This window comes from Musa acuminata, chromosome BXJ1-9, assembly GCF_036884655.1.
Source record: "Musa acuminata AAA Group cultivar baxijiao chromosome BXJ1-9, Cavendish_Baxijiao_AAA, whole genome shotgun sequence".
In the NCBI taxonomy this organism is placed as follows: Eukaryota; Viridiplantae; Streptophyta; class Magnoliopsida; order Zingiberales; family Musaceae; genus Musa; species Musa acuminata.
Genome location: NC_088335.1, coordinates 13,170,852 through 13,186,784, shown reverse-complemented (window position 1 = coordinate 13,186,784; position 15,933 = coordinate 13,170,852). Strand labels below are relative to the sequence as shown.

Below are 15,933 nucleotides of genomic sequence, written 5' to 3'. Positions count from 1 at the left end.
ACTCAAAAATTATATCGGCTTTCAATGGCGTCCATTGTGCCGGTATAATACTAATCGGATAAGACTGAGCTATAGCGATACTGATGAAGCCAATGTCACAAAATACCGCTGCCGCCCACGCTTTTCCTGCTTTGTTGGTTACCGTCTCCCCTCTCCAATCGGTGAAACTTGGCCCAGATATCAAAAACGTGTACTTACCCGCACCATCAATAGCTCCACAAGTGGGTCCCAGAATATTAACAAGCGACAAGTCGGGTATACAATTACGTTAATATAAGCGAGTAGGAAAAGCATGGCGTTATCCACTACCGGAATACAGTGAACCATGAAAGTTGTTAATGATCCTATGCAAGTATATCTTCTTTGTTTTATCTTAGAACCAAATCTTAGCTGTCCATTTATGTGAACTCGATGAATAAGTGAGGCACAGATTCTCCGATCAAAACTGGGTCCTTGAAATTATTGGAGGGGAGCATTTCAGAGTGAATGCCTGTCTAAACGGACCACTGCGGTTCCTGGGGAATCCATCTCTCGTTCTTTCGTCGACGTTTCGTTGGCTTTAATGGCGGAAATTAACGGGGGGAAGCCACCGGAGGTGTAAGATTAGGGGTCGGGAAGATTTGATTTTTTTTTTTTAGTTAGTGTTCGCGTTCTATAAGAGGGGCGGGCGGGGGTGTTAATTACTTCAGGGGTCGGGACCGCTGTAGTAATTCCTGGGGAATCCCATCTCTCGTTCTTTCGTCTCCGTTTCGTTGGCTTTAATGGCGGAAATCAAGGAGGGGAATCCACCGGAGGTCTAAGATTAGGGGTCGGGAAGAGCAAAAGATTTGATTTTTTTTTTTTTTTGTTAGTGTTCGCGTTCTTCGGATTCTTTTTGGGTCGGGGAGAGGCTCGGAGCGATGTCGTCGTCGTCGGCGGCGGCGACGGTGCGAGTGGAGAAGGCTACGAGCGATCTTCTCATGGGGCCGGACTGGACTTTGAACATGGACATCTGCGACTCCGTCAACTCCGACCACTGGTGAGTACCATGGATGAATTAGTAGTTCTCGATACGATTTCTTTTGTTTTCCTTTTTCTTGCGGTCATTTGTTTTGGGTGGAGCTCGAATTTCGCTTCTTTCTGCCAGGGTTTCTACTCTTGGATGGTTTACTGTCACGGTGTGTCTGATTGCGGTCTGAATTCTCAAGCTTGAGGTTCAAGTAGTTTTTTTCGGAGCTGGTTTTGATAAAGTCGAAGTCGTTGTGTTTGCAGGTGCTTTTATCGAAGCACGTTGGTTGACATTTATTCTTGCTCGGATCGGAATTCTGATTTTTTATTCTATGTTTTGTTGCCAAGCTCTATTTTTAATGGGTTTTGGTGGTTACCTTTGGTAGCTGCACCTGAAGGACAAAGTTTTGTCCGAAATAGCAAACTTTTATCTTAGAGTAAGTCTTCAATAGTTTTGGTAACTTGTGAGATTGGATATCTTTTTTTATCATTTCTTAATTTTACTCTTTTGAGTAGAAAAATATAACACGCATATTTGATTCGTTGGTTAAGCATTCTTATATCGATCTGAAGTTTACCCATCGACATCGGTCTTATTACTTTCTTTGACCTTTGCCTTTTAGTTTTGTCTCGATATTTAGAGTTTGTTTTTGTATTCTTTATCTCCTCGATCTCTTCTCATGATTATGCATTTTTTCTCCATGAGAGCATAGGATCGATGCCTCTATAGAAGTTTTGCCTCTACGATTTCATGACATTGCATGCTCATGTCTCTATTATCTATTGCTTTGTATTTATATCTCTTTTTTCGCACTCAGTAGATCCGTCTTTGCAGTATTGTTACACTTCTCCAAGTCCACCTTTATTTTAATTGATACTTGGTTTTAGGTAACTAAGTCTCTCTGGACTTATTATCGTTTTCTCACCTTATTTGACTAAATACTTCAACACTTTTATTTTTTCTTAGTAGTTTTTCTTGGTCGATGGAAAGATATAACTCTCATGCACGATCTCTACCATCATGTTGTAAGGCTCATGCTGACTCTTTTCTCTTCTGTATCCTTGATAGCAATGTTCACATACTCAATGTTGTCCTATGATTTGTCGGGCTTCCTTAAGCGAATATGAGCTTTAGAGCAGTTCAACTCTCTTGTCGCTTCGATCATATCTCTGTATGATCAAGTTTTTCTCATAACACGCATTGATACTTGTACTCAGAATTTTTCCTCGGTGGTACACAACTCCCAAATGCTGATGATCGATGCTTTCATCCAATGTAAAATTCAATACATGTACGGAAGATTTGTATTTGCGGTATCATGATATTCACTCTTTGAATCTATAGCTTTTCTTGTCATCGTGTTGTTCATCAAAATAAAGCTCTTAATAGCTCCCGATTATACTTTTATATGATCAAGTACCTTATGAGACTTACTTTTCCCTTGTGTGTCGCATTGCCTCGAATTGTTTCACTTCGATCCGTTGTACCATGTCGCCTCCTGGTGACATCTCCATTGTATTATGATCTTTGTGGGATGAACTCGGATTGCAATCTCTCAATATGTGGCCTCTGCCAGTACATCGTAAGTCCTTCATCACATTTAATTGTGTTCGCTCTCTTTACAATCGACCTTTGTCCACCCACTCTTGGGTTACATCTGGATAAAATGCAGCTCTAGGACAGTCCCACCTAGTAGCTCTTGAAGTTTACCGACTTCGCTGAAATTGGTGTGTCATTGTCTAGTCCCAGACCCTTGCCCCCAACATATTCTTCGCTACGCATCGCTTCCTTCGTGGCAACTTGAATGGTATTACTGTGACATATTTTTTAAGAGCAAGGTATACAGTTTCAAATGATACCGGGCGGTACGTACCGGTCCGATGGTAAATCGGTACGCGGATCACTCGTTACCGAGCGGTATTTATTATATATATATATATATATATATATGCATATATATATATATATATGCATATATATATATATATATATGCATATATATATATAAATAAAGGCGACGTCGCCTTGTTTTTCCACGGCGTCGCCCCGTTTGGGGAGAAGAGAGGCGACGTTGCACTTTTTTTTTAAATATAAATAAATATATATAAATATATAAATATATAAATAAAAGATTATCTATATATACATATATATATATATATATATATATACATACATATATATATATACATACATATATATATATACATACATATATATATATATAGGGGCGACGTCACCTCATTTTTCTATGACATCACCCCGCCCGAGGAGAAGAGAGGCGACGTCGCGGAAAATTTTTTTTGTTTACTTATATATATATATATATATATATATATATATATATATATATATATATATATATATATATATATATATATACCGCTCGATATACTGTACCGTACCGAGAGAATTTCGAAACTTTGGTATGGTACGATATTTAAATCCTGGTTCAAGAGTACTCGCCTTCGTGTCCTCTTATCTTGTACTAAGGCCTTCTGACCCTAATTTTGCTTTCGTAAGTTAAGTCTCTTAAGTTTATCTCGTCAAATGCTCTGTCGAGATAAAATGCTTGTGCCTCGAAGCTTCCTTCAACTTTGGCACCATGTAAGATGAGTTTGCTCTATTAGAACGAGGGACCTATGGAATGATATGATCTCACTCTTGCCTTGCCTCTGTAAGAGTTCATGTCTTTTTTTAACCTCTGTCCAAAGAAAGCTTTGTGCTTCTGCTCCATATTCCGTCTTCTACGTTGACTATCTTCATGCGGCTTGGGTGGTTCACTAAGCTCCACCCAAGTTGCGTTGCTCTTCGATTTGCATTAAGTTGATGATGAGCCTCCTGCCCACCATTCCACGGGTCAATCTTTTGTTGAGTTCGATCTTCACATCGATTGTAAGTGTGCCTTCGTTTGGTGTTTCCTTGGGTCGCTTACCCACTTGATCTCGAAATGCGCCCACCAACTCAATACGTCGTGCGAGATCATGTGATGACTCCTTGCTGCTCACTCGGTCCATTGAGTTTTGTGGAGTTGTTATCTAGAGATACCCCTCCTCAACATGTGCGTTTCATTGCACATGATTATCCCTCTGGAAAATTGAGAGTTATCCCTCTTGGATATTTGTCCTGTCACAGCAACTTCTCTCTTCATATCCTCCCCCATGGAACTTTCGGAGACCACCATTCCCTTTGATTACTTCGACTTGTTGAACAAACTATGTATTGTTCCGCCACTGTGAACGCACTTGTTAGATTGCAATTATTTGTTAATACAACCCCTGTTGTGCCTCTCTGGGCCTAGCAACATGTTGAACTTATTGTGCACTTTAGCCTCTTACGAATGTATCCTTCTTATACTGAAGAGAAAGCTTTAATGCTCCATGACGTCGAGTTTTAGTTACCTTAGGATGGCCATGGACAGTCTATCATCCGTATACAAGCCCTTACATGAGTATCAAATTATTTGAGTTAACAATTTCCCTTACCTCTGTGAGCTTTGTACAACTCTTTCGATCGCCGAGCAACCTATCTCTCTTTGCACGGTTTTATCCTTTGCTACGCGCTTATACTTGCCTTGAGCGCTGTCAAGTTTAGTTGCCAACGTCGAGTCGTAGCTCGAACTCAACCATCTCAACCTTTTTGCGCCATACGTTCTTCCTAGCCGTTTGTCCTCGTGGTGCCTTTTGCGAAAGGGTTGGCCATTCCTCCGAATGCCAATCTCGGATGCTCACTCATTTGAGCGACTCCTTTCCCTATATCTCTACGCTTGTTTCCCTCAAACGGTTGCATGTGTTGGTTGCCCTCAACGTAGCCCTATTAGGCCCCCCCAACATTTGGATGTTAAGTGTTTCTAAGTGTGCTTGTCCCTTTCTGATACTATCTGTCATCGACTTAGTTGGTTTTGCCTTAGTCGTGTGACACCCTTGTGTGTTCGTCCGTAAAGGATCAATCTCTCTGAAACTTCTTATGGTCCCTTAAGTACAAAAGAGAAGACGAGTTAGAGGAAATGTTTAAGTTAGGATCTAACAATATGTTATTTTAGCAAACACTTAATAGACAATACAAATTACAAGCATAGACTACATAAGTTTTGAATGGTCACGAGACAAAGCGTCCAAGGTGGTCCGCCATGGCCAAAAGTCCTCACAAGCGCCAACATGACACTACTGCGGAACAAGACATCGAACCAACCCTAGACACTATCCCAAAGGCCTATTCAGCACTATGCCATCTGGGTAGCTTCTAGATGCTGTGCTAGTTGACACTCTGTACCATGATATGCAATTTCGAATAGTACCGGGCGGTACGTACCGGTCCGACGACATACCGGTACGCGGATCGCTCGCTACCGGACGGAACGTGCTATAGTGCTACAATATTACACTGTAGCACTGCTATAGTACTACAGTAAGAGGAAGAAATATTTAAAATCACTCGGTACGCCCTGGTGTACCGAGCGGTACACGGTACCGTACTATACCGAGTCAACCTCGAAACACCGATACGGTATTGCATACCTTGCTCTGTACCACTTTGCGGAGCTAGAAACCCTCAAAATGGCTATCTGAATGGTTTGTTTCTGGGCAGTTTTGCCTCTGCGCAAAGACTGCACACAACCTACGTTTACAAGCCTAAAACGACCACAAAAGTCAACCAAAATAGGGTTATCAAATCTATTGTAAACTCTTTACATGTTGTGCAAAGCATGAACAAAACCGAAAGATACAAACATACACAAGCATTATATCGAATACCTTGTTTACAGTTTTATTCGTGACACCCCGGACCCTTATTGGCGGGAGCCTCGTACATTGGGTTTGCCCCTTTAGTGTATGGTCTTGGTGAGAGGTTTTGTGATTTGAAAGCACTTGTCGGTTCAAATATTTCAACGTGATGTAATTATGGCCGTCGCCCACAAGAAGTGGATACCTGTTCATGCACTTTGAAGCCTCTAATATATTTTGACATAATAATTTTTTATATCTATAAAATAAAAGTAGATTATGTTAGTCCACAATATTCTACAAGCTCATCAAAAGATTGTATCAACATGAATGTTGGAGTTGTGTAGAAAATTAAAATACAACAAAAGACGACAGAAGAAGAATTAACACCAAAATTCTTTTTCTATTGTTTAGAGAGCACAAGTTATGAATTAGACATATATTGATGCATTCCATGTAAAGAAAGTCTCAAAAGCATACCCTATTGTGAACATATAAATCTATTCATGCAACATCCAGGACAATGTGTTTTATGCGAGACTTATCATCAAAATATTTCGAGGAATACATTAACGGAGTGCTCGTTTGATAATGGAGGTAGAATGCACAAAATGATAATTCATGTCAGTGAAATCCATCTTAGGGTTAAATAGTTCTTTAGATGGATCTAATGTATTTTTAGATACTCTTGCCTCATCCCCTGACTGTATGATGGACGATGTTTTAGGTATTCCAATGGTTTATATCTCAGCCACTTAAGTTTGTTTCAAGAGTTACAGACCAAAAAATGATTTTTGATTGTTCTTTACATAATAACAGGCTTATCCTATTTCATTAGATTAACTATGATATACTTCTATGGGTTTATTGCATATGTTCAAATAGAAATTCCTAAAACCAATCTATACTGTTTTTTGATTACTTGCAACTGTTTGCAAAAGCTAATATAGTATAGTGAATCAGGCAGGCAAAAGATGTGGTCAAAGCCGTGAAGAAGCGCTTGCAACATAAAAATCCGAAGGTTCAATTTTTAGCTTTGACGGTATGTGCAAGTTTATAAATGCCAATCATATACATAATTGTCAAACATTTTGTTTCCATTACACAGCTTTATGTAAACTGCATTAGACTATTAAATAATGGAGAGAACAAGACAAGAAAGTTTGTTTTAGATTGAATATATTGCTTCTAAGTAAATTGAAAAAGATCACTTATTTCATTTTTGCTTTATCAATATCTCATTAGCATGCTGGAAATATCTGGAATGTATCTGTAATCACTGTTATAATATCAATGGCAGACACTACTCTAAATGGTTTAAAGTTTTCCCAAGTACTTATATAGTGTTCCATTCTTTTCTTTGCAGCTATTAGAGACAATGATCAAGAATTGTGGTGACTATGTGCATTTTCAAGTTGTTGACCGTGAAATTCTGCATGAGATGGTTAGAATTGTTAAGAAGAAGGTTGGCTCATTTTCTTTTTTTATCCTTGAGTATAGCTGATAAGATTTATCTTATGATTGGATTATTCACTGTGTGCATATGTTGTTGTTCAGTCTCTAGGCGTTGAATATATATCATTCTATGTCTATTTTTCTTGTAGCTTATGGATAATCTTGAGCATGTTATTTATTGTTTTAATCTGTGATTCATCTTGCCTTGTTTTTTAGCTATCTTTTTTAGGTATTACTATGTTTGGACAATATTTTAATTGTGCAACCTTTTTTATGCTATTATGAGTGAACTATGGACTATCAAGAACTTACAAGATAACAATATGGTAAAATAAGAAACATAACAATCATATATATATGTATATATATATATATATACATATATGCTATTACGAGTGATCTATGGACTATCAAGAACTTACAAGATAACAATGGTAAAATAAGAAACATAACAATCATATATATATATATATATATATATATGTATATATATATAAGCTTTTACTTTATGTAACACAATATTGTATCTCAGTTGTACTTTTATACGATGGTTCCACATAGGACTTTTGTGTTACTTATAAGCTAATAAAAGTCATATTTTACATTTCAGCAATGAGGGTAATTGCTGTGTAAAGCAAGGATTGTAGTTTTGGGTACTAGATCCATGTTAGTTCATGACTGGATTGGTATGGATCTTATCTATATTGGCATATCGACACATGGTATGCTGATATATACCACGATACCAAGAAGAGGAGGGTCATGAAAGGTGGTGGAGAGGAGGAGAAGAAGAGGAGAGAAATGTACCCTAGGTCCAGTGGCAAGCAATGTGAGTCATGATATGTGAAGCTTGTCTGCAAACCTAAGCACCTGTGTTTAAAAAATATTTAAACCGGATTGGACTGCCTGAAGAGACGTGCGGTCTATTTCCATGTGGATGCAGATGCAAGAGCCATTTAATCTTCCTCACAAGGAATAAAAGTAGTCATATGTTTTTGAGAATCTCTTTTGGATAAAGTTTTTGTTTTTTTGCATGTTGGCTGGTGACTAACAATGTACAAAAATGAGGTCTTGAGATCTTTCCTTTAGGGAATTTCATCAGCAAGTCACAATATAAGGTAAGGCTTGAATGAGGAATGTAGTTCGGCTTGGTCATGTTTAATTCTTGGAAGACAGATCTGGCAGAAGACAAAGAAACCCCTCATGTTGACATGATATATACCAATATGGGGATACGAGGAGCATGTAATTCTTTCTTGGACCTAAACATAATTTTGCACTGATACTAATTGTTATATGGAGTCCTTGGGGCATTTGTTTAAACCAACCTGTTCAACAACTTTAGAATCAGACATGTCTCAGCCTTGTACCTGTTCATGGCAGGCCTAGGTTGTTTACTGTAGTTAACTAGTCAATTAATTCTAAATTCATTTCTATTTATACAGACTGATATGCAAGTGAGGGACAAAATTTTGGTATTACTGGATTCTTGGCAAGAAGCATTTGGTGGGGCTGGAGGAAAGTATCCTCAGTATTACTGGGCATATGCTGACTTAAAGGTATGTTCTGTATTCTAGTTCCTCACTGTCTGAGGATTTTCAATTTCTTTGGTCTTTTTCCTGAGATAGTGTTACCTCATACAAAGGATATGTAAGCTTAAAATGTCTGCTTCTACTATGTGGCTTGGGCAGGTAAAATATGTGAGAAGAAGAAAAAAATGCAATGATGAATCAGCAGCTTATACGATGTCTTTTTGTTACATTTTTTCCTATGGGAATATGTTATAATAAATCTTAAGACTCAGTGATTTTGCTATTCATAATTATGATAAAAATGTATTTTGTTATTTATTCACAAAATTTTGGTTATGTTCAAGGTCCGCAATACCGTACCGTACCGGAGTTTCGACCTGGGCTCGGTACCAGTACGGTGTACCGCTCGGTACACCCAGGTGTACATTCAGACGTGCCGAACACTGTAGCAGTGTTATAGCGCTACAGTACCGTAGCAGTACTGTAGCAGTACCGGACCGGTAACAGACGGTCCGCGTACCGGAAGCCTGTCGGACCGGTACATACCGCCCGTATCGGACAGTACAGACCGGTACTGCAGACCATGGTTATGTTAGTGGACTTATATTGTACCAGTTGTCAATGAAGAGAAAATTTGCCATCCCGCTAGTATTTGTATATTTATAATAGGTTTTTTAAGTGTCTGTTTGGTGCAATGATAAAAAAATTGGTATCAGCTAAGATTGATTTGGTTAGGGAATTGTTGGATTGGATCGGGAAGATTGGGATTGATTAAAAAAACAATTTAGAGATAAAAAATTGTAAAAGAAAATTACAAAAAACTTGCAATGTACTATATCAATGATAGGTCCATTATGGCTCATTTGTGTTGTTGAACATCATGTGATTAAGGCTGCATTTGGAAATACATTTGTATTTTTAATATACATTTTGCAAAAAAGAGTTTGAGTGAATGTGCAGTTGTGGAATGCTACTAGAGTGTTTAGTAAACAATAGATAATAGCTGCAATTTAAATGTGCATTTACATAAGTGTTGTTTGCTAAATTTGTATTTCAAAATTCCATTGAATATTATGTGATAAATTTATCATTTTAATATTTTTATATTTATTCATAAATAAATTCATATTTTTTATTTAAATTAATAAGTAAATAAATAAAATAAATAAATGAATATATGTAATCTTACAAAAAATTTTGTATGGTCTAGATATATAACAAATAAATAATATAATCGTATAAATGAAATAAAATAACTTTTGAAAATAAATAAATAAAATTTTATCTTATAGAAGATATAATTTATGTTGGTTTGTCAATAAATCATGTTGGCAATCTTACGATTTTATATAATGCCATAGGGTACTTTGGTAATTTAAACAATTATATTAACATCCTGCAAATGTTGAAATGCTAATGCTGTCTTGAAGTAGTATTATCATTTAAGCATTTACAATACCGAACACCAAGTCATATTTGAAATGTTCTTTGGACCCTCAATGCACATTTCAAATGTGTTTCCAAGAAAATGATTTTATTTGAAAAGAGCACCGATGGGATTTAAGATTTTAATCCTATGCCATTTCCTTTATATGTGATGGCATTCCAATGCTCAGCTCTTTTCTATTCATCCCTTTCCCGTTTCTCTTCCTTTTATCTGTAGTAAATGGGTTGGTCTGCATTCGCTCCTTCGTCTTTTTTTCTTTAATTTTTCTTTTGGTCTACAAGTCATAAACTTTGCTAATATCAATTAAGTTATACAAATTTTGGTCAGATATGTAGACTGATTTAAGTTACAATGTTTCATATGGTTCAGACTAGATGACTATTGATGTATTCTATGTAATAGTTTATTTCCAGGTTCATATTAGAGCCTCCATAGGTAGTGCAGCGAGCTGAAGTAGCAATTTGACTATGATGGACCAAAATGGTGAGTTTAGACTTTAGATACGGTTGACATAAGGACTGACAGCATGCTGGTTAGGTTCTTCTGGTGTTTGTCCAGGGAGACATCCAACCAGGAACAGTGATGATACAGTTATAGACATATTTTGGGGATTTAATATGTTAAGCCAGGTAATAAGCATGCATGACAAACTTCTGATCCAATATGCAAGCATAACAATTGAAGTCAAAAGAAAACCAGTCTTTGTTCTCACCCCTGTCCAGTTAAACAGAATGTAAGCTGATGATAGCGCAAAGATGGATCAAAGAGGTTAGGTGCTATAGAACATATTATCCGCAATATGCAATTATTTATGAACTACAATAATTACGGGGACGTGTGACAATGTGCACCAACAATCTTGTTTATCAACCAATTATAAAAAAAGGAATGACACAATGCACAAGGCTCCCACCAATGCATTTCTGTGACTTATCTAGATCACAAGAAAGTAATCTTATCATGACCCATCCTTTGTTTATCAACCAATCATCTTGCAGATATATTGTACTTGTTTTAATAACTTAGCTTGCATTTTGGATGGAAAAGTTTAACCAAATATATATGTCTAAAGCTCCCTTTGTTTTTCATATCTCGAGCCTATTTTTTATCTTCTCTCCTTTCTGTTCTCATTCATTCATTGGTACCAAGAATTTTTAACCTTACCATGCTCTTTAAGGTTTCATAAATGTTAAACAGACTCTTGCATCCTTCCCAATAAATTGCATGGAATGTGTTTCTCAGATGCATCTCTTGTGGCATATATTGAAAGTAACTGCCCAACATAACTGCAACATATAATGTTTTCGCCTTTGAATATTGGAACTTTAGTATAATATATATATTGTTAAAATTAGGTTTCTCCAACCTTTGTTTACTTCTTCTATATATCTCCCGGTTGATTTGGAACTAGAGTACATGTCTGAATGGGTTTAATGTACCAAATCAATGTAGCACTACTTTTAATCTGCTTCTTTGGGTATGGTCTTTGAAATGTTTTGGTAGATGATTGAAATTTGCATCTCTCTTACACATATAATGGTGTAGGTCACAGTTATACATCAAAAAAGATTTGAGTAACCTGGTTTAGCAAGAAGAATGCAACTAGTTATGATTATATTATGTATATTTCCTGTAGGCTTAGTGCTATATATGCTTATATATCCCTTTTCTCTTACACATGCAACTAGAATTGGACATGGGTACTATCGTTGCTGTTCCTTTTTCCTGTTAGTATTCCAAATGTGTGAACGACTGCTTATGGATACCATTATAGGTCATTATGTGGCAATTCCTTTTTTTTCTTTTAGCAAATTGTGTTGTTGCTTATCATTGTATAACATAACACATGTGCAGAGATCTGGAGTACAGTTCCCAGAACGCCCCCCTGAGTCTACTCTAATATTTACTCTTGCTCCCGTACATGCAATGCCCATAATCAGAAATCCTCCAGTCGGGCATGGCATGCCCAACAATCCTGCTTTAAGACTTGACGAAGCTATGGCATCTGAAATGTCAAATTTGTGGTATATTTTTCTCCATATTCTGTAATGGTGGACCTGGTTTTAACAATTTTGACTTCTTGATTTTCCATATCCTCCCTTTGGTGCTTATGTTCACTAATCTAATCAACCATGACCATCATGAATCAGTTTATCAGATTTGGCTAGTATTCAGAGTGTGATGGAGTTGTTAAGTGAGATGCTGAAAGCTGTCAATCCAGATGATCGTGCTGTATGCTTCTTTTATTTGTCCATTCTTATTTTTTCAGAAAACAGTATAATTGACACTTCACATTAAGATTATATTTATTTATAGGTCCAAAAATATTGGTTAATCATTTTTAGTTAGTTTAGTGATTATTCACTCTGTGTAGGCTGTTAAAGATGAAGTGATCATAGATCTCGTCAACCAGTGTCGCTTCAATCAAAGGAAGCTGATGCAATCCATAAATTCAATCAGGTAGCTTATTGATTGTAAATCTTTACTTTACAATTATGATTGAAGTATTAAAGTACCTTGATTGTTTTAGCTAGTGTCGAAGTGAGCTTTTACTAGCTTTTATTTTCAATTATGAGATTTGTCAGTAATCTTTGTTCCTTTTCTTTTTCTTTGACAAATTTTCTTTGGAGGGTGAGTATTAGCTACAATAACGTTTCTCTAGGGCCACGTAGGCACAAATGTTCTAGCTGTTGAATTACTCTTCCTGTTATCAGGTTTAATGTTCCATGGATTTGGCCCCCCCTGTAGATCCCAGTGAGTCTCTTGCACTGGCACATTCTACTATCCTATATTATTGGCAGGTGTATGAAATGATTATCCTCACTATCTGTGATGATGTCACATGACCTTCCCCTGATTGTTGGTTCTTCTGCCTCCACAAACATTTGCCTACTAATTGCATCCTTGACTTGGATTCAACGTTGGGAATTTGACTAATGTGGAGCCACGTGGATCTTTGATGATGTTGGGACCTGTTTCCCTTTGATTATGTCTTCTACAAGGAGTAGCATTTTATATGTTTGCAGTGACCACTAAAAAGGGTACTTGGTCATATCGACAGAGACGAGGAACTTTTGGCTCAAGGCCTGGAATTAAATGATAACTTGCAAGGTTTACTTGCAAAGCATGATGCAATAGCCTCTGGTTCACCACTACCAGCCGAAGTATCTGATTCTGTTCCAAGTCCAGGGACTCCCGTTACACCTCAACCTGCAGCAACAAGTCGGTATGATGCTGAAGTGGAAGATGATGACGATGACTTTGCTCAGTTAGCTCGCAGGTCTCATTGATAGATCTACTCTTTCATACTAACATATATCTGTGGTTAAAAACACCCTTCTGTTTCTGTGCAGGAACACGAAAATTAATCCAGCAGGTGGTGATAGCAAATCTATTGCAATTAGTGATGATTTGGACTCGCAAAACCGAGGTGCCATTGTGCTTTCAACTGTAGCAGCAAGCACAGATGGAGCATCATCCTCTGCAGCAAGTAATACGCTTCCTGATCCTCCAGCCCCTGTTAAAACTGCCACAAAAGAGCAAGATATTATCGACCTTTTAAGTATCACATTGCCATCAAACCCATCACCACCCCCTACTCCTCCAACACCTCCCATTGTTTCAGATCAATGGGGATGTTCACCTCCAGTTCAGCCAGTTGAACAAGGTTACTCTCACAGTCCCCAGTCCTATGCTGTAAACCAATCTTACATTCCCCAAAACAGCTTCATTTCCCCATGGCTCCAAACTCGGACTCATTCTCCATCTCCACATCGATCACAACCTCAACCTGAGACGCGCTTGAACTCATCTGGTTATCCACCCCCACCATGGGCTACTGCTCCTGCTGATACCAATGCAAATGCCAATGCCAATCCCTTTGCATCAACTGCTTATCCTGTACTCGGTGCCGATGGTTCTGCTGCTACTTACACCTCTATGCAGCCTTCAAGGCCCGTGCAGCACTATAATTCATTCGGCTCTAGGTTTAATAATGTGCCAGCGACCACAGCAGGAACACAGACAAATGCGAGCGTTGGGCAGATGGGGCAGCCAGCTGCTCCCAAACCCTATGTTTATACAAACAGGTTATTCGATGATCTGCGAGACTTGAGAAATCCCAATGCAGGTCTCAAGTCGAGCAATCTGACTTCTAACCTGTCTGGCACATCCAACCAAGGCATGATAAATGGAAGAAAATAAATATCCTTTCCTGTACCATGTCAATGTATCATAATCAGCCTGGGAAGATTTTTGCAAGCTATTTTTAGGTTTGGGATGGTAGTGTGCATTTTTAAATCGTATTTCTTCTTGTGATTGAATTGTATTGTTAGTGCTGTTCATGCAGCTAAATCATGACAGGCAAATGAATGTGTACGAGGGGCTTTGTACTTTTGATTGTTGAATAAGTACTCATGTTATATGTCATTAAAGGTTTACATTCTGCCATAGTAAGTGCATGCAGACTAACGATGATTAGGTATCATGATTTGTAGTGAATGTGTGATCTGTGTGCTGTGAAAGCTCATTGGCCTGTGGTGGATTTGCAAGACCGTAATCGTATTTAATAAAATTAGCTGTTTCTTCCGGAGTTCTTCGTTGATATGCATGCGACTATCTTGTTGCCTTCTTCTTCTGAAGAACCTTGGGAAGTATTAAATTGTGATGGATCTTGCGATATGTAAAGTATTGCAGGTATTGGTTTTGTATTAAGGGACAGATGAGTTTTAGGTTTTGTATTTTTGCTAGCTGTGGGTTTTCTTTGTGCAATGGTGGTCAACCTTTTGAACCTGATGCAATCAATGAAGGCTTGACAAGAACGAATTCAGCTTTGTTCATAATCTTAATATGCAGATTTCTCCTTTTAGAATTATATGGTCCGTTAGGGAAGGCAATATAGCTGCTCATTGGCTTGAAAATTTCGTTAGAAGATTATTTATGGATTTTACATGCTTGCCTTGTTGTTATAAGATTATCTATTTTACGTTTATTTTGATTCAGAAAAATTCATCATGCTACTCTCGAAAAGTTTATAACATGTTTTATACAAAGAAATCGGATCAGATCAGCTCTCATCATCCACCTCAGCTAGACAATCTTATCGTGATAGTGTTATGGTCCTTCTTCCTATGAGAAAGAAAAAGAGGGACCAGAGCACGTTGGGTTACCCAATAGGGTTTGACCTCTTCAGTGGCATCAAGCATGGGGTGAGTTGTTCACTTCAACTCCGGTCTTTGGTACTATATATATATATATAGTATGCTTCCCATAAAATGTTGTGAGCTTGCATCCTTCCTTTGCCAATCTTATGTGGCTAAGGAAATGTCTTTTCTTCTTTTCATAGGTCTAAAGAATCATCAATAGTCTAAAGTTGCAAACCAAAACATGCTATGTGAAAGTTAATTTCTTGCTTGGTTGGTGGTCAATTGTCCCAAGTTTGACGTCACTTCAGCTCACCTATCTTTGGTACTATGTATATGAATAAGATATCATAATATGCTTCCCATAAAATGGTGTGAGCTTGCATTCTTTGACGATCTTATGTAGGTAAGAAATGGCTTTTCTTCTTTCCTTTCATAGGTCTAAAGAATCATCAATAGTCCAAATTTGCACACCAAATATGCTATGTGAAAGGCAATTTCTCGGTTGATCCATCTTTGTTTCTTAATCTCCATAAATATCACTATATATATATTGGTCCCATGACTCAAATCACAAACATATATAAAAGTTAATTCACCATCAGGAAAAAAGGTGGGGGAAATCTGTTTTCTTTCTTTTCATAGG

General features: G+C 37.6%; 1 protein-coding gene across 1 annotated transcript; it reads left to right on the top strand.

Annotated features, from left to right (window-relative positions):
* The first annotated feature begins 590 nt into the window (after positions 1-590).
* LOC135593319 (TOM1-like protein 6) lies at positions 591-14,595 on the top strand. Its single transcript, XM_065083280.1, has 9 exons — positions 591-1,018; positions 6,676-6,754; positions 7,079-7,177; positions 8,613-8,726; positions 12,001-12,170; positions 12,297-12,378; positions 12,521-12,606; positions 13,208-13,426; positions 13,500-14,595. The coding sequence occupies exons 1-9, from the start codon at positions 900-902 to the stop codon at positions 14,347-14,349; spliced, it is 1,818 nt and encodes a 605-aa protein (XP_064939352.1). The 5' UTR covers positions 591-899; the 3' UTR covers positions 14,350-14,595.
* The last annotated feature ends 1,338 nt before the right edge of the window (positions 14,596-15,933 follow it).